Source organism: Miscanthus floridulus, chromosome 6 (genome assembly GCF_019320115.1).
Source record: "Miscanthus floridulus cultivar M001 chromosome 6, ASM1932011v1, whole genome shotgun sequence".
NCBI lineage: Eukaryota > Viridiplantae > Streptophyta > Magnoliopsida > Poales > Poaceae > Miscanthus > Miscanthus floridulus.
In genome coordinates, this window is record NC_089585.1 from 14,101,128 (window position 1) to 14,119,756 (window position 18,629).

General features: G+C 44.4%; 1 protein-coding gene, 1 long non-coding RNA gene and 1 pseudogene across 4 annotated transcripts; all 3 read left to right on the top strand.

Moving 5' to 3' along the window:
- The first annotated feature begins 1,930 nt into the window (after window positions 1-1,930).
- On the top strand, window positions 1,931-2,814 carry LOC136457687 (uncharacterized). Its single transcript, XR_010759786.1, has 3 exons — window positions 1,931-1,981; window positions 2,206-2,457; window positions 2,618-2,814. It is a non-coding gene; the product is annotated as an uncharacterized lncRNA (long non-coding RNA).
- A 3,726-nt stretch (window positions 2,815-6,540) lies between these two features.
- On the top strand, window positions 6,541-8,090 carry LOC136460235 (receptor-like protein 9DC3; annotated as a pseudogene).
- A 544-nt stretch (window positions 8,091-8,634) lies between these two features.
- LOC136461700 (uncharacterized) lies at window positions 8,635-18,209 on the top strand. 3 transcript variants are annotated; one of them, XM_066460998.1, is made up of 11 exons: window positions 8,635-8,779; window positions 10,137-10,327; window positions 10,500-10,681; window positions 10,797-11,498; window positions 11,632-11,688; window positions 11,965-12,310; window positions 12,385-12,584; window positions 17,262-17,338; window positions 17,427-17,528; window positions 17,643-17,829; window positions 17,915-18,209. In XM_066460998.1, exons 2-11 carry the CDS (start codon window positions 10,138-10,140, stop codon window positions 18,002-18,004), a joined length of 2,133 nt encoding a protein of 710 aa, XP_066317095.1. In that variant the 5' UTR covers window positions 8,635-8,779; window position 10,137; the 3' UTR covers window positions 18,005-18,209. The 3 variants fall into 3 exon arrangements, with proteins under 3 accessions (XP_066317095.1, XP_066317096.1, XP_066317097.1); XM_066460999.1 differs by lacking the exon at window positions 8,635-8,779 and adding an exon at window positions 9,287-9,580; XM_066461000.1 differs by lacking the exon at window positions 8,635-8,779 and having other exon boundaries at window positions 10,190-10,327; window positions 10,573-10,681.
- The last annotated feature ends 420 nt before the right edge of the window (window positions 18,210-18,629 follow it).

Here is an 18,629-nt window from a genome sequence, read left to right on the forward strand (position 1 = left end):
TCGGGACTAAAGGTCTTGATTTTTAGTCTCGGTTTCTCCAACCGGGACTAGAGGTGTTTATTGGGTAAAAAAAGTTGCAGCTGTGGAGATTCGAACCTATGACCTCCCACTTCAGCTCTTGCACGCGTTACCATCTCACCTACCACCACACATCTTACTTAGATAAGATATTCTTTTCTTTTAAATTTAGTTTGGAGACACCTTTAGTCCGGGTTTGAGACACAAACCGAGACTAAAGGTACCTTTAGTCCGGGTTTGTGTCTCAATCCGGGACTAAAAGTCACACTTTTAGTCTCGGTTCGTGTCTCAAACCGGGACTAAAGATTCTCGTACTTTTAGCTGTTGGGCAGGGATCTTTAGTCCCGGTTGAAGCTACCAACCGGGACTAAATGTTTCGTTAGTCCCGGGTGCGAAAAATACCGGGACTAAGGCCAAATTTCAAAGTGGATCAAAGGTCGTTTCTCTACTAGTGTCAGGCTCAGGCCAACTCCGAACGACCTCTCCGATCGAAGCGCTAGCGTTAGGCTCCGGCTGCCTTCGCACGGCCTCCACTCAGAAAGCCTGACCCGAGGACCGCCTCCGACTTCGACCCCGTGTCTCCGACCGGGGTTCATAAAGAACCCTGCCCATCGCTATTCTCTGACTGGCGCGCCAGAACCGACTGGGGACCATCCGACCGGGGACGCCCGCTCGGAAAGAACCAGAAGGCGTACGAAGGATGGCAAGACGGGGCTCACAAGTCAAACCACGGCACCAGGGACCATACCCTGCGAAGCAGCACTTTACAACCGCCCTACCACGAACAGTATTGTAGGTGCCGAGATTTACCTCTACAGTATTGTAGGCGCCGGTCCAAACACCCGTACGGTAAGACCCCCCATGTGCCTCTGGGTATCAACAGTATTGTGGGCGCCGGAATTCACCATACCAGGTAAACGTGGTACAGCCATGCCTCTAGTCGGCGAGACAACATTTTTGCAGGTACCGACGTCCTCCAGTCTTGAAGAAAACAGCTCAACCTCCCACATGTACCTAACATTCTGCAGCGACATCAACAGTATTGCGGGCGCCCACCATTGTCCCATCCCCGTCGGCGTGGGCAACAAGGCTTACAAACGTCCGTACTCTCTCTCCCTTTCACTTGTAAAGCCATCCCCTTCTTCTATAAAAGGGGATGTGCTCCCTCCAAACACAGACAGTGAACCCAAGTCGACTTCTTCAAGTTCAGGTTTATTAGATCAATAGCTCGCAACCCCTCAAGCACACGCTAGGACACTTTGTTCATAGCATAGCTCCTGTCGATCTCGGCCTTTCCGACCGGACCGACCGGACACCCCGTCTCTCTCTCTCGTTTGTAACCCCACTACAGACTTTGAGCACCTGGGCTCGGGAATAAAGTCACCAACCGACCCCGACTGGACGTAGGGCACGTTGCCTGAACCAGTATAAATCCTGTGTCATTGAGTGCTAGGCCACCTCTGATCACAACGTACAGCAAAACTACAAATATTTACTAGTTGGTCACTTTCTGCACCGACAAGAGGAGTTCAAAGCTTTCCGTGAGACGTCGTGATCTTGGTGTGGCTGTGCTGGACTGGATAGCTCTCTGGATTAGGTTGCCCATTTGCCTTTTGCCCCTCACAAGAGCACATGAATTGATAACACATTTTTGCAGTCTTTCCCAACAATTGCTCAGAAAGTTCTATCTTGTGATGAGGAGGATATTTCTGCAAAACTTCCAGGTCTGTATCATCTTCCTTTTTGCATGTGGTCAGGAAGTGGATAGAAGCAGGCCTGAAACTGTCTCCGTTGGAAGAGACGAACCAGGGGGTTTCTTTGGAGGAGAAAGAAGAGGAGAGAAATGGGAGGCTTGTTCTTGCCGCATCACCAAACCTTTCCAAATTCTTTGCAAGCTGCCATCCCGGGATCTCTCTCTCTCTTCACAAAGGTGACCGCAAAAACCTTCATTACTTCACAGTTGGTAGGCCTGATTTCACAATCTTTGGAGCTTTTATGGTGAAAAAATTGTGTTTGCAGAATCTCTCGTTCTGCTCTTTGGCAAACAAAAAATAACGATGAGAAAAAATAACAGCGTGCATGGATCAACAGTTCAGCACCTGACTGAAGCTGCAGTGAACTGCACGCTATCGCAAAATGGAACTGAGAGTTCAGCAATGTATCTTGACGCAGTCACTGAACTTGCAGGTGTGCACCTCTTCTGTTCTCCGCGGCAAGGCTTTCCACGCTCATTTTGGTCGGCCATCATCAGATCAGAAGCCAACGGCAACGGCGTGGCGTCACCAGACATGGTCAGCAAGCATAGCAAGGAGGAGCTCATTGCTTTCTTCAGAGACATTCAGCCCTCCATTGCCGAGAGCTCGCCTAAAGCTTCCAAGAGGACGAGGAAGCAGCCACCTGATCCGTTAAAAGAGGTCCACAGGAGGGAGCAGTCACACGGTATGTCCAAGCCGAACGATGCTGGAGTTGAATTCTTTTCTAAAATGGGCGTATTACAGCTCATTAGTCCTCCTGCAAGCACATGCTGTTTGCTTTCTAACTCTAGATCATACATGCTTTTTATCATGTTGTGATGTGAATTGATCATCACAAAGCATAGGTAGAGGAGACGGCGATGTTTCAGAGGAACGACAGAGGAAAGTGACCATCCTCAGTAGGACGTACGCAACGCGGGGATCATGTGCACTGTATCAGCGTCGGGACCTTCAGCCGATGGAAGGAGCCGGAAGGGGAGGGCGGAAGGGCGCGGAGGCCGGAGTCGGAGTGGCCGGGGCGGCGGCGTCGCCCCTCACGAGTTGGGTCGCGGACTCACGCGAGGAGGTAGCGTTCGCGCGTATCCACAACGTAAAAAACGTTTTTTTAAGCAACGTAACGATTTTTTTTTAAGGGCGGCTGGCGATAGAGCCGCCCCTATAAATGGTTGTTAAATGAGCCGCTCTTACAAATAAATTTATAGGGGTAGCCGATGTTATCAGCCGCTCCTACAAATGGCCCGATTTGTAGAGATGGCTGGGACGGCTGGATATCCAGCCGCTCTTACAAATTGATTTATAGGGGCGGCTAAACAATGAGGTGCCTCTACAAATGGACGCCGAATATTAAAAAGTAAGCATTAAAATTTAAATTTTGTAAACGACCTCGGATGAAGAAACAATAAAAATGAAAGTTGTAGATCTCGAAAAGTTATGAAACTTTATCGTTGACAACCTTTTCAGTTGAGATCATTTACTACTTGAAAATACTGTTTGAAATTATTATTCCCGTTTTGTCCTCTAATTCGGAGTCAATTCTTAAAAATTGTCTAGTTTTCACATATGAACTCCGATTTCGACGTTCCATATATCAAAATCGATCAGATTTTTTTTTTTAAATTGGTCAAAAACTGGTCACAAGATCATCTTTACGTGGTCACAAGCTTTTTGTCAATTTTGAGCACGTCTTCTGAAATTTCTGCAGGCCACGTCTTTCACTTATTTGAGCTCATATTTTATGTGGTTACTTCTTTTGTGCTCCTAAGTGAAGGAAAAATATCAAAAAATAAAAAGAAAAAATTGAAATTTCCAAAAAAAAAAAACAATGACAGCCCAAAAAAATAAAAAAAAGAGAGGGGCAAAAGAGGAACAATATCTAGAGGAGCATATAGAGAAGGTCAAACGTTATTTTGGAACACTAATTGATTTCAGATGAAAAAATCATGAACATAGAAGTTGCAGAACTTATCAAGATCTACAAGTTTTATTTTGATCATTTCTTTATCCGATAAAGTGGTAATAACATTGTTCATAAAATTTACATATCTCTCTTATAGTTTCATAAACAATAAGAGAGATATGTAACATTTATGAACAATGTTACTACCACTATGTCGGATAAATAAATGATCAAAATAGAAGTTGTAGATCTCGAAAAGTTATGAAACTCTATAGTTGACAACTTTTTAATTTGAAATAAACTTGTCAAGGAAAATTACATTTGAATTTCTAAAATTTGAAATTTAAATTTTATAAATGACCTCGGATGGAGAAATAACCAAAATAAAAGTTGTACATCTCGATAAGTTATGAAACTTTGTAGTTGACAACTTTTTGATTTGAAATAATCAAGAAAAACTACGTTTGAATTTCTATTATTTGAAATTCAAATTTTATAAGTTACCTCGGATGGAGAAACTACCAAAATGAAAGTTGTAGATCTCGAAAAGTTATAAAACTTTGTAGTTGACAACTTTTTTATTTGAATTAGTTTAGGGCCTCAAACAATCAATTTATGCTCAGTTTTGTATAATACATGGAGAATCAAAATGGATTATGGACACAAGTGAATGTGAGATGTAGTGGTAGAGGAGATGGCGCGCGAGAGAGAGGTCGCCGGTTCGAATCCCGGTCGACGCAAAGTGTGCAAAAATCGTGAAAAAATGCTGCAACCATAGAGTGAGGGTGTGTGTGGCTACCGGTGGGGACCTCCTCGGTTAAATTTTTTTTTCTATTTTTTTGCCCATTTTTTTTGTGGTTTCTGGAAATTGATTTGTAGGGGCGGCTCAATATCCAGCCACCCCTATAATTCTGATTTATAGGGGCGGCTGATATTGTAGGGGCGGCCTGGGAACCGCCCCTACAAATCAGTGATTTTTAGCCACTCTTTCATAGGGGTAGCTGATAAAATCGCTCCTACAGAGGGTTACCAGCTGCCCCTAAAAACCTTTTTCTACGTAGTGATCTTTAGGTGCGGACGGCCTGTTTTTAGAAGTGCTAAAAGACTTGGAGATGCGATTAGGAGTCGTTTTTTATATGTTTTTTTTAATTTTGCTAAAAATCTTAAATTGGGAGAATGTTTTGAAACTCTTGGAGATGCTCTTAGGGCCTATTTATTTGATAAAGGTGGCTAATTGCTAGTTGAGCTAAAATCAACTCAAGTTATCTAGGGTTGCTGAGCTAGTTGACTACCTAGTACTAGTCAGACATTTGACTAAAAAATAGCCCACCTATTACTAGCTCTCTAAAACTCATTTTAGCTAATTTTTTAGCTAGCTAGTAAGTAGCTCTTATATCAAAACATGGCCTTAGTCTGGTCCTAGTCCTAATATATAACATGTTGGATGTTAGCCTCGGTGCTCAACGTCGGAAATTGACTCCTAAGTTTAGATACTGGTTTGCAGAGTTGCCACTATTACGGAGGGGGCTCTGTACGGGCGGCTCCAAACTATTTGTAGGGGCGGCTGCCCAACCGCCGCTAGAAATCAATAATTCGTAGGAACGGTTGACCAGCCACCCTAGAAATTGATTTATAGGGGTGATTTGGTATTTTTAGGGGCGATTGAAAAACGAGCCGCCCCTGCAAATCGTTTTTTAGAAATTACAGATTCAGGACAAAAAAAGCAAAAAAAGTTTTTTAATTACAGGAAGACAACCAACCACAAGCGCACAACCATCGCAATTCCCGTGGGGATTCGAACCCGTGACCCACGACCTCCTTGTGCGTGCCTTCCCTAACTACTACACCCATAAGACATTTGTATCTAGTTTGGATATTCGTCCTTATTTTATGTCTATTCGATTTTAAAATGAGTATTTGGGATCATAGACAAATTTAAATGAAAAAGTTGTCAACTATAAAGTTTTATAGACTTTCAAGATCTACAACTTTATTTGTTTTTGGTCATTTCTCCATCTGAGGCCGTTTGAAAATTTTGGATTTCAAATGTAAGAAATTCAGATATAATTTTCTTTGGATAAATGATTTCAAATAAAAAAGTTATGAACTACAAAGCTGTATAACTTTTCGAGATCTACAAAATTTGTTTTGGTCCAATCTCCATCCGAGGTTGTCGAAAAATTTGGATTTCAAACATGAGAAATTCAAATATAATTTTCCTTAGATGATTTCAAAAGAAAAAGTTTTGAACTATAAAGTTGTATAATTTTTCGAGATCTACAATTTTTGTATTGGTTGTTTCTTCATCCAAGGTCTTTTGAAAAATTCAAATTTTAAATGTGAGAAATTCGAAGGGAAAAGCATACTTGTGGGGTGTAGCGGTAAAAGTAATTTGAGTTGGAAGATATCTTCTTTGCAATGACTCCAGCTGATGTATGACCTCTTTCCTTGTAACCACTACGTTAGTTATCTTCAGATATTTGTACTCTAGATGGTGTTCCGGAATTTGTTGAAAAATTAATGTAGTGCATATCTATAAAAAAATATATAGCTAGCTGTTAAATGTTTTTTTTTTGGTATAATCACCACACACTAATGTACAAATATCTAAATAGCCTAATCGGTCATATATGTAGACTGTGTCGTGTCTAAAATGGCCGTCGTAGGATGACCGCTAGCGTTTACCTCAAAAACACAGCTAAACTAAGCTCAAGCATGAAAACGCCCTGTTGACAGATCTGATCGAACTAAGCCATACGGGCTTAATAATAGCACAAGCTACAGTAAACCTGGTCGAGCACTGAAGGGGACTGGTCGTCGCTTACATGCGATAGGAAGCATAGAGTGGAACAACTTGAATGAGCATGGCCCATGCATGATAACGGCACGCTCGATGCCTACTGGCCTGCAGGGGGGCAGGTTTATCTACTGTCATGTAGCATTACTAAGTTCCTTAATATTTTAAAGCATCTTAATGTGAGCGGTGGGATTGACCTCTCAAATAACCAAATGCATGGTGCCATACCCGTGTGGGCATGGGAAAAGTGGTCGACAAACTGCGGCCCAAACTATGGCCTTTTCTTTCTGAATTTTTCACATAATCAATTTACTAGTGTTGGCTACAACACCTCTCTTCCTATTTTTTCAGTAGTCCTAGATCTTGAGGGGCCAATACCCCTACCCCAATATTCTGGAGATTGCTTGACTTCTCTAGCAACATGTTCTCATCAATGCCACAGAACTTTTCTACTCAACTTACAGATACTATCGTTTTCATGGCCTCTAGAAACAACCTTTCAGGGAATATTCCGACATCTTTTTGTATGGGTCTAGAATTCCTTGGCCTCTCTTACAATGCCTTTAATGGTTCGATCCCCTCTTGCTTGATGGAGGATGCCGATACATTGAAAGTTTTAAATCTCAAAGAAAATAAACTTGATGGAGAGCTTCCTCAAACATGCAGTCTTGAGTGGCTAGATATAAGTGGAAATAGGATCAAAGGGCAGCTTCCCAGATCTCTAGTATCTTGCAAAAGCTTGGAGGTCCTTGATACCGCAAATAATGAGATCACTGACTCTTTTCCATGCTGGATGACTACACTCCATAAACTTCAAATTGTCATCCTAAAGCAAAACAAATTCTTTGGACCGGTGGCACCATCTAGCGCCAAAGACAAAAACACTTGCGGATTAATTACCAAGTGTACGCATTTTGGATCTATCCTCCAACAACTTCTCAGGTACACTGAACAAAGAATTCCTTTCACAATTAATGGGCATGATGATGGAAGAACTTAGTAATGAGACATTGGTGATAGAATATTATCCTCAAGGGTCAACCAGCTGACATATACCAGGCTACCACTGAACTCACATACAAAGGGTCAGAGCTCACATTCGATAAGATACTGAGGAACCTTGTATTCCTTGATGTCTCAAATAATGCTTTCCAAGGAAGCATCCCCGCATCTATCGGTGAACTTATTTTTGCTGGATGTGTTAAACATGTCACACAATTCATTCACAGGACCGATTCCATCTCAGCTTGGCCATTTGACACTCTTGGAGTCTTTGGATCTATCCTCCAATGAGCTTTCTGGGGAGATCCCATTGGGGCTAGCATCATTGGACTCACTTGCAACATTGGACCTGTCCAATAACATGTTGGTGGGAAGCATACTGGCATCCCCCCATTTCTCAACATTCTCCAACAGTTCATTTCTAGGAAATGTTGGTTTGTGCGGACCTCCATTGTCCAAAAAGTGCGTCAACACAACAACAGCAAATGTGGCATCACATCAATCCTAGAAGAAATCCGTAGACATCATACCGTTTCTCTTTGCTGGAGTGGGTTTTGGTGTCGGGTTTGCAATTGCAATTGTTTGGGGATGTGGAATCCCCATCAGGAAACGACGATCTTAAAAGCCCAACAAGCACTACTTCATGTATGTATGCATTTGGAATGATATGAAGTATCATGTTTGCGGTTACTTGCAATCAGGGAGGTGTCTTATTGTAACATGAGATTTTTTCATGTGCACACAAATGCTTATATTTTTGTAATGGAGGTGTGTTTGACTATTAGTAATTGTAGTGTGTGGCTTAGTGGAGCTATACGGTCATGTACAAACACTCTCATATATACATGCATGATTCTCAGGCATGGCCATATATTTTGTGTATTCGTACCTGCATCAGTGCTTGGCATGCACGCTATAGTATCCTGTTACAATAATTAATACAAACACACTCATATATACCTGAGTTACTTGGCATGCGCTCCTGGGCCTGAGCCCATCCACCACCGGCCTTTTGAATTGGGCAGAGCTCGTCGGTACGTCGCAGAGTAGCCCAAACCAAAACCGAGGGAAGCTTCTCGTCTCCGCACTTGTGGCCTGGCACCTGCTGCGCACACACCCATTTCTATTATCCTACCCACCCCCCACTAGCCCACGCAAGCGGCCGATGGTTGCTAGTACTGTAGAGTACTAGTACTTGCTACCACGAGCACTGCTACCTCCGGGGCGCTGCTGCGCGCGGGCGTGGCGATCGAACTAGCGGTGGTTGTAGCAGCATCCGCCGATCAACCCCGCTCCCCGGCGCCCAAGCACGTAAGCGATCCCTCTCCCCCTGCTTCTCGCCTCGGTCTGGGCGCGATCGGTGCTTGTTTACCCCCGTTTTGGTGGGGTTTTAGGCGGGTTTTGTGGTTGTGGTTGTGGTTGGGAGGATGCGGGCACGGGTTGGCGCTCGCTTGCCTGTCGGAGCGCAGGTGGGCGATGCGGCGCCGTTTTGAGCGGTTTCAGGGCTAGGGTTTGGGGGAGATGGGGCTGAATGGCGCGAGCCTGGGTTGGGTTGCAACGGGTTGAGGTGGTTCTGAACTTTGGGCAGTTGGGGTTGGGATTTGCGGGCTTTGTAAGAGCGGAGCTGCGATTGGACGTCTTCCTGCGAGGCGTTTGTTGGTTTTCGCGTGTATTTTCCCTGGTCTGCTTTTAATGTAGTTCGTTAGGGGGACATGGCCGGAATTTTGTGTATTATTTTTGCCATCTTTTTTTTCAGACCTGCATTTGTTGTAACAGTTAATCGCTTATGATTCTGGTGCAGCTTGGCTACTTCGAAATTGCTGGAGTTTTGGTATTTAGGGGAGCTGGGGATTTGGGAGGCCAGAACTGTCGTATTATTTATTTTGTTTTTAATTGTTTGCATATCACAAAGCATGTGTGCGTGGTTCACTGAAACTGGGGAATGATTCCACTTTTCTGTGTGGTTGGCGAATGCTGTGGAGTACTTGAGTAGCCTTTTGACTTCTGTTCTGCCCAGGTGCAGAATTTAACACGGTGGCTTGCTAGATGGCTCACCTGATGATGAGATGTGTATCAGCAGTGATTTTCATGACCAGCATGACAGAAAGCTGGGTTGTTATTTTTGTGCTATGAATTATTATTATTTTTGTTATTCCAGGTGGTGATCCAATTGCATATTATATGGAGTCTTTGAATTCCTTTGGTTACTTATTTTGTTTCATTATGGATTATTGAATTTGGTACTCCTAGTTTACCTGCATCAGCATGTATAATGTCCATACTTGTTCAACTTTCAAGTTTTATCAAAGAATGGACGTTTTATGAACATTTGAGATGAGGAAACAACTCTTACGAAGCAAACATACCTATGAACTAGTAACTGGGAGTCCATGATTCTTTAGATTTTCTTTTCCACTTTCCTGTTAGTAGATGTTCTGTACATTACTTCCCTTTTTATCTGCTCTTTGCTTCTCCTTGGTGGCTTCGTGGTCCTAGTGTGTTACTGGTTCCAAATATATTTTTAGACATTTATTACTCCATATTACTCTGTGTTGCTACCTATGGTGAATTATCTCAGTAACGATTTTGTTTGTCCAACTTGCCCCTGCATGTATGCTGTATGCATATTAATGTTGCCATTTTGCACGTTTTTTCATGATTTCCAAAGAATGGGTGCTGGAAGGAAGACTGAAACTTTCTATGCTGCAACACCAAGTGCACAGACACAAAATCGAAGCAATGAATGGTATGGAGCCTTTTCTGTTGCTGCCCGTAATCTTCGGGAAGATGAGCTAGGAGGAGTGATTTTTGGCTGCAAACACAACACCATGAATGAATGCCTCTCTAAACAGCTGTTTGGTTAGTAAATTCCTTTCCACCTTTTTCTTAACTAGCAATTCCTTTTCCACCTTATAATGCAACGCCGCTACTGCAATTAAATCATCACCCCCATAAAACTATAAACTGTCATCCTCACATCAGTTCTTAGCTTTTTGGAACATTGATTTCTCGTCAGTATTTTGTTCAATAGGTTTGCCTTCAAGCCATTTCTCATATGTGAAGAATGTTAAACCTGGCATGCCCCTATTTCTGTTCAATTATAGTGACCGAAAAATGCATGGAATTTATGAGGCTGCATGTGCTGGCAAGCTTAACATTGATCAATTTGCTTGGAGTGATGGTGGTAGAATAAAGACACAATTTCCTGCACAGGTATCATCAAATAAGAATCCTTCCATTTATGCAGCACCATACCCATGTATGTATGGTTAATCTGGCCATAGGTTCATAAGCTTACTGACTCGTGAGTGACTTGTGTATTTTGAAGGTCCTCATCTCCATGAAGACTCACTGCTTTCCAGTTCCAGAGTCTCAATTCCAAAGTGTGATCTGTGGCAATTATTACAGACCTCGTCACTTCTTCTTTGAGCTAGACCATGAACAAACAAGAGCTTTGATATCTTTGTTTAAGCCTGCCCCTGTTCATGATGTTCCAAACAAATGGGATCCTTCCAGATCTATGCAATCTCCAACAGTCGAAGCATATGTTAATCCTGGTCATGTGAAGCCTGAGTCCTATATAAAGGATCTCAATCCATTTGATGTTTCTTCTGAATCTCATTGTATTGACCCGTACAAGTTGGTTGATCCAGATGGTGAATATGCTAGTGCGAGTAGAACATCAACAAGCCACCTTGACGATGAGTCTTCTAACTGGGATGATTTAGATGATGTTGCGACCAAGGAAGGAACTGAATTTGTCAATGATGACCATCCACATATTAATCCACAACATAATGAACAGTATGGCACAGTGGCTGTTAGGCAGAAACTACAAGAGATGTCTGTTTTACGACAGCAGGAGGCTCAATCCTCCAAGGATACTGTTGATTCTGCTTCAAATAAACCAATGCCTCAAGAACCACAGTTTGATGCCACACTCCCCACAGACCCATCTGATTCCACCTCAAAGGGTGATGTATGTATTGAAGACCTGAAATCATTAGGGCAATCTCGTGGAAATGCTGAGGTGCTTTAAGCTATTCCATTCTATTGCTTTCTCTTTCACAGAAATTACTTTCGGATTACGCTCCATATTTTCAACTATATTATTTGTAATGTTTGCTATGGCAGTCCTATCTGATATGTCTTGTTGTCTGTAGCTTCTTCACATCGTCAAAGAGCTATCCAAGAGGAATCAAGCAATGGAGAAAAAACTGGTACTGCTCTTCTTGACCGTTTAGGTGGAAAAATGAAAGCATTATTATCCATTAGAGTATAAATAGATAGATTATTTTACTTTCCTCATTGGCTCCGGATCTGCATTAGCATATCTGTGGTTATTTGGATTTTGAAGTTAGCTCAAATGTTCAATAGAATTATGGAATTACATATGATATGTGTACCCTGTAGATGTGGTTGATGCCGAGTTATGTGGTATTGATGCATGGTATATGTGCAATCTCCCTCCTAATTGTGGTTCTTCTATCTACCAGTTTGAGTCAGATAAAGAAATACTGTTTCTGAGGGAATCGATGAAGGACACAGGAAGAAGAATTCAGGAACTGGAATACCACTATGAGAAACTACAATCAAACTATAACTCTTTGGTCCCACTCCTTGGTAGTCCACATGATAATATGGAAGGACCATCAATATTCCTAATAGGTGGCTACAGGGGCAGTACTTGCCTGTCATCACTAGATTCCTTTTGCCCTAAGACAGACAGAGTAGTGCCTCTGTGTTCAATGAGCTCAGCCCGTGCATATGCAGCAGTAGCTGCATTGAAGGATCATCTCTATATTTTTGGTGGTGGGGATGGCAGTTCATGGTATCACACAGGTAAATGTTCTAACATGATCAAGTGTTTTATATAAGTTCCAAGCTGTTGACTATCTGCATTCCTTTTATTGAAGTGGAATGCTACAGTATGGGCAGTAATAAATGGATAACATGCCCCCGCTTGAAACATGCAAAAGGAAGCCTTGCTGGAACTACATTGAATGATAAAATATTTGCTATTGGTGGTGGAGATGGGTCTGCAGTTTTCTCAGAAGTTGAGATGTTTGATCCAGCACTTGGGAGGTGGATAGACAGTGTGTCAATGCGGCAAAAGGTATGGTCTCACAGTCTCACACTTCCTATCACATTTAGTTTGTTGGATATAGAGTAGAATGTTCTAAACTACTCACTCTGTTCCAAATTGTAAGTCATTCTAGCTTTGTCCTAAGTCAAACTTGTCTAACTTTGACCAAGTTTATAGAAAAATATACTAATATCTACAATATCATACAAATACACTATCAAAATATATGTTATGATGTACCTTATGAATCTAGTTTGGTGTTGTTGTTTGTGCATTTTTCTACAAACTTGGTCAAACTACAGATGCTTGACTCAGGACAAAGCTAGAATGACTTATTGATGGCTTCCCTACTAGTCCATTCTTTATTCTCGTGTTATGGTTAACAAGGTTCAGGATCCATATAATGGAGCAAAATTTAAAAAGGAAATGTTATAGGGAGAAATTGTTTGAACTCTATAGCTAAAAGTTCCAGATCACAAGAAGAAGCAAGCTTTTGCAATAGGTAGTCATATTATTTTATTATTGTTTGCTTGTCATAAATTGGCAAAGCAGTGTTCATTCTTATAGTAAGATCAGTAATTATCAACTGCATTAGAATATGGATAGCTGTTTAAGCGTTGGGATGGTGAGTGTGTATATTATATGGAAGTAGTTCTGCATATCTCTAATTTAATGTAATTTCTTTTGGAACTAATAACATATATCGTACATATTTTTCACAAATATTTTTCCAGTCTGTATCAAACTACTCCATCCAGTCACAAATAAAGTGATGATTTGGGCATTGACATGGTCTGCAAAACACAACTTTGACTAGTACTTCTTATTATGAAGTATTTGTAAAATATAGAAGAGGTTCATTTTTATGAAACTACATTTTGAGATAAATCTACTGTTAGCATTCTCAAATATCCAAACTCAACATTTAAAAAGTAACATGCGACAAAAGCTTGAAATGGTTGACTTAAGACAACCCCAAAACATTTACTAATTTGTGAGTGGAAGGGAGTATGCATCAAATTGCAACGCGTGAGCGTATTTGCTGGAGAGAATTGGGCGCTATTTCATGTGATTTGGTGTCTGTAGGATAAGGATCATCTGCATGTGTCCATGACTTATTTGTTTTGTGTTTGTGAGATAATCTGCTGCTCTCCCTCTCCAGCTTTTTGCTGCAGCAGAGTTTGAACCATTTCGGTCAGCTCTTGCTAGCTTCTGTAGAGGTATGGCAATAGGCCATCGCCTCCTTGTACTAGTCTGTACACTTAGAAGTGGCAATAGGACACTAGTAGTAGTGGCTTACCTCAGCCATACATAGTTGGTAAGGCTGATCTCAGCCATGTGCTAGAGGACATTGTAGTTGGTGTACTCACCTCTACACTTGTGCATATATTCACTAGGCAATACAAGGAGAAAACCAGTTCAGTTGAACACACATTCAGAGTTTCAGTGTTGTTCTCGTGGTGTGTCTGCGCTCTGTTGTCACCCCCTTCTTCTACCTCTAGTTGTGGGTGTGTTTGGACACCAGAAAATCCGCCTTAAGCGGCTTCTCATGTGGGAAAGGGGTGCGGGCGTGCCAGTGTACTAAGTACACAAAAATAAAGAGAGGAACGAGTATTTTATTAATTAACCATGAGTTAACAAACACAAGTTCCTAAAACAAGATGCGCTCCATAGCCTGCTAGCGGCGATCTAACTTGGGCGATCGTGGTCTTCATGGGTCCTGGGGCCTCGGAAGGCTGCCATTTAATTACCCCGTGAGGTAGCTCATGGAGTACCTCCGATTCTGCTGCTGTGGTCGTCGTCTTCAATCTTCGCTTCACGTCTCCATGCATGGTGTTGGTGTAGATGTGGGTGGCGTTGGCGTAAGGGCCTCGTCGGTCCATGAGCCGGTACAACATGGCTGGAATATCAGCCATGCCCGCCTGCGTCGTTCGCCTCGTCGGTGTCGAACGGCACGTGGTGTCATCGTAGTCGCACTTACATGGTTGGTGTAGCTTGGATCGCTTCGGACTTCTTCGGCAACATCGTTGTGGTACGCTGTAGAACTTGATCACAGTGGGGTTGTTGAAGAAGAAGGCCTCGCCAGCCTATGAGTCGGTATAGCGCAGCTAGACTATCAGCTTCGCCTCACCGGCCTGATACACAAAAGATAATAAAATTATACAAATTTGATCCAGGGCTCGAACGACAGCCGAGCTCCCTATGGTTTGCTTTGCTTGTAGTTTTCCTATGCAAGGCACACATTCCTTAATAGAGGTAATTCAAGCGCATGCACGTACACGTATATACATGTATATATGCAGCTTGGCCGAGATGGTAGTTGGTACCTTCCTGCTTGTTAGTTTGCATGTAAGCATGCATGTGGGCGTAGCACCTCGCCGTTGATCTTGACAAGCGCGGCGCGGAGTAGCCCCGCGTCGCGGTGACAGGTAGATGGCATTGTTAGTTTGCATGTAAGCACGCATGTGGGCGTAGCACCTCGCCGTTGATCTCAACGGGCGCGGCGCGGAGTAGCCCTGCGTCGCGGTGACAGGTAGATGGCACGGGCGTTCGTCGATCAACCGCTGCTTGTTGTGCGCGCTGAGCCATCCGACCTCACCTCTCGGGTGCGGCAGCGTCGTTATGGTGTAAGAGCGGAGCCGTCGTCGATGGCGTCCGGGCTCGCCTCCGTGGTGCGGAGGCGGTGTTGGTGCAGGTGTGGAGCCGTCATCGATGGCGTCCGGGCTCGCCTCCTCAGTGCGGCTGCGGCGGCAACGTTGGAGCCGTTGTCGACAGCGTCTGGACTGCTTGGCGCAGCGATGAAGGAGCCTACGTAGCACGGCTGGAAATCAGCTTGGCTCGCCGACGCCCTTGTTGTCCTGCATGCATGCACCTATATACAAGCACACCTCTACTCATATATGTGTTCAAACGCTGCTTCCGGCTGACGAGCCTTCAGCGACAGTGCAGCAAGAGAGTGCGGCTGCACGCTGCTGGCGGCCGACGATCCTTCAGCGACAATGCAGCAGGAGAGTGCGGCTGCGGGCCGCTCACGGCGTCGATGAGCAGGCACTAGAGCAGATGTCGCCACGTGTGCAGTGGACACAGACCGACATGGGGTGCAATACAGTAGTGCTCCCGATCCTCACATGGAGCCGTCTCAAGGACGCCTTCTTCTCCGATTGAACGCAAAACTGGATGAAAGTCTCGCGCCTGTTCGCTTGGACGTAACGAAGCCAATGCAGTGATGCACAGGGACTGGCCTCCGGCCTGAGCAGGGTCGTCTAGACAACGTTGTTCTCCTCCGGCGACGCGGTTAGCTGACGTAGATGAACGTGGGCGTAGAGGGAACGCCGCTGCCGATCATAGATGCACTCTGGATAGAGGTGGCTGGTGCCCTGCCGTGGCCACCTTTTCCATCTTCCGCACGGCCGCACTCATCTCGCGTTGATGGCGCCGGTCCAGGCCGGTGAGCCCGTCTACTCGTGCTTGCGGGGCTACTAGCGGCTGCTCCTCACGTAGAGGAGCTTGTCTTCGGCGCCTGTGATTAGCCGACCGAGCCTTGCTGCGACGGAAAACGGCGAGACGGCTGCCTTCTGCTTGCCTTCGATCTCGGTCCGGCGGCTCATACCCGGGTCCGTCTCGATCCCATCATCTCATCTGGATGGCACTGGTAGACCGGCCGCCTTCCATCTCGGGCCGGCGGCTCATACCTGGGTCCATCTCGATCCCATCATGTCATCTGGATGGCGCTGGTAGACCGGCTGCCTCTGGTGATGATCTTCGCTACTAGCGTCGTTGCGGCGGTCATGCTCCTGGCGCCGGCGGCTGCCTTCCTTCGTGGATCCGCTCCGAGCCTCTGAATGGATAGCGCCCTGGTGGCGGCTGCCTCCGATCGGCCGGGCGTAATTAATCTTCTCCGTGATGACCTGAGGGTCCTTTATATAGACAGCAGCTAGGGTAGCAGCGGGACTCCTGGACTCACGCACGCGCCGCCTAAAATCTGTTGGTGAGCGTGACATACCCGGAGCCTCTCCTTCCTTCGTACGCCAGGTGAAGCATCCACGTGCCTCAATTATCCCTCGTGATAATGCTTCTAGAAGGATTCTGGTTTGGACTTCCCATCCGCCGGCCCAAAAATTCACCGGACCGGACTGTGGTTGAGGTACAAGATCGTACTCCATACACGGCTTCACCTATACGCCGTATAATACGCACAGGATCTGAATTCGGCCCCCCAGTACACAGACGCCATGTGCTGTATGGCTGCCTGGTGGGCTCTGATCGCTTGCTAATTAAAGGCGTTTGGGCTCCGCCGTATTTGAGAAGTGTATACCACACATGGACGTATACATACTTGCTAACTTCTTCTATTGCATGTCAACACGTATGCATGCATGCACGGCATAGTAACGTGTTAGCTTCTTTCTTTTCCAGCACACGTAAATAAACATGCGCACTATGCATTAGCTCATCACGGCCCAATGCAACTTGATTCATGTTTTTACCTTTTACTATTATTTTCAGTAGCATGTATATATGTACATGCATACTAGTGAAATTTTGTACAAAATCTCGTCAAACAGGGTGTGTGTGAGGGTGTTGGTGAGCTAGCTGCTCACCTGTGCAAGGAGATCCAGGGCCAACAGTGTTATCTAGTTAACTCACGATGGTTTGATTTAGAACTCAATTCTTGCTTTTGTTTGTTATATATATATGTTGTTCCAGAGATTTGCTCCTGCTGCAGCCGTATTAAGTGGTACACTCTATGTAACTGGTGGTTATGATGGCAACACGTACTTACAGTATGATCCTTGACCATTCTTTCAGTATTATGATTATGATTTAGATGTCTTTTGACTTTGCTATTGACAAAATGATGGTAATACACAGATCTGCAGAAAGATATGACCCAAGGGAAGGTTTCTGGACTCTGCTTCCAAGTATGAGTGCAAGAAGAGGATCCCACTCCGTAGCTGTCATGAGGGAATCCTTGTGAGTTCCGCGACTCTTTCTCTCCATCTCCATCCTATGACCTCCTTGCAACCCAAGACTTGCATAATCTGCCTCATTGTTGTGTACACTGAAATAGGGTAGCTTATGTTTCAGATTCGCTGTGGGAGGGTATGATGGAAACAGCAAGATTTCCACTGTAGAAATCTTTGATCTGCGTGCCAATTCATGGAGGATAGGCAGTTCATCCAGCATCGCAAGAGGATACGGATGTGCGGTGACAATGGATGATAATCTGTACCTCATTGGTGGGGTCAATGATGCTGGAGAAACTATCGAGACTGTAAGTCTGTTGATTGTTATTCTCCCATGATTTATTTTCCCTGGACTTGTTGGATTCTTGAATTTCTTCTGGTGCTGTTTCGCAGGTTGAAGTTTACAATGAGAGGCAAGGCTGGTCGATCTCTGGCTGCAGATCCATAGGGAGGAGGGCCTTTGCCTGCGCTATCACCGTTTGACGGGACCACGGATCTCATAGCCTACCAATTTTTTGGAAAGAGTTATGGTTTGGCAGCCTTTGCCCTCTTGCTGGTTCTACACATTGGTCAGAGTATACCTTCTTCCCAAAACAGTCACTGGGTTGAGAAAAAAATTGATCCCTCCTTCGGCCCCTACTTATACTACTTCCATCCATGGATAAATCAAATTTTAGAGTTGTCTTGAGTCATGTTGTCTCAACATAGCAGGTTTCAAGCCCTGATAAAGGAGCAGGGTTGTGATAGGTGTGGCGAGCCAACGTTAAATCTAGTCATTCTAATGGAGATGAAACCTGAAAGAAAACCGTTGGGGCGTAACCCTCTTAACGATGCGCCATATCGAAACCCGGGTATGGTGTTAAATGGGCAACGGTCGGGTCGGCACCCCCTTGGTGACGCGCTGTGTCGCGATCTGGGCATGGTGTCAAGTGAGCAATGATCGGGTCATTGCTTCCTTAGTGGCGTGATACATCGGCATTCGGGTGTAGTGAAAAATAAGTAAGGGTCTTCACATCTGAGTCGACGGTGCGAAGGGTAAGGAAGCTAGTTGAACCAACTAGGATCCGTTTAGGTAGTTGGAATGTAGGGTCACTTACAGGTAAGTTAA

Excerpts from the sequence above, each read along its gene's own strand:
- LOC136461700 (XM_066460998.1), top strand. The coding sequence starts at position 10,138 with ATGGGTGCTGGAAGGAAGACTGAAACTTTCTATGCTGCAACACCAAGT. Across the intron at positions 10,328-10,499 it reads CCTCTCTAAACAGCTGTTTG|GTTTGCCTTCAAGCCATTTC; the intron begins GTTAGTAAATTC and ends TTTGTTCAATAG. Across the intron at positions 11,499-11,631 it reads AATCTCGTGGAAATGCTGAG|CTTCTTCACATCGTCAAAGA; the intron begins GTGCTTTAAGCT and ends TGTTGTCTGTAG.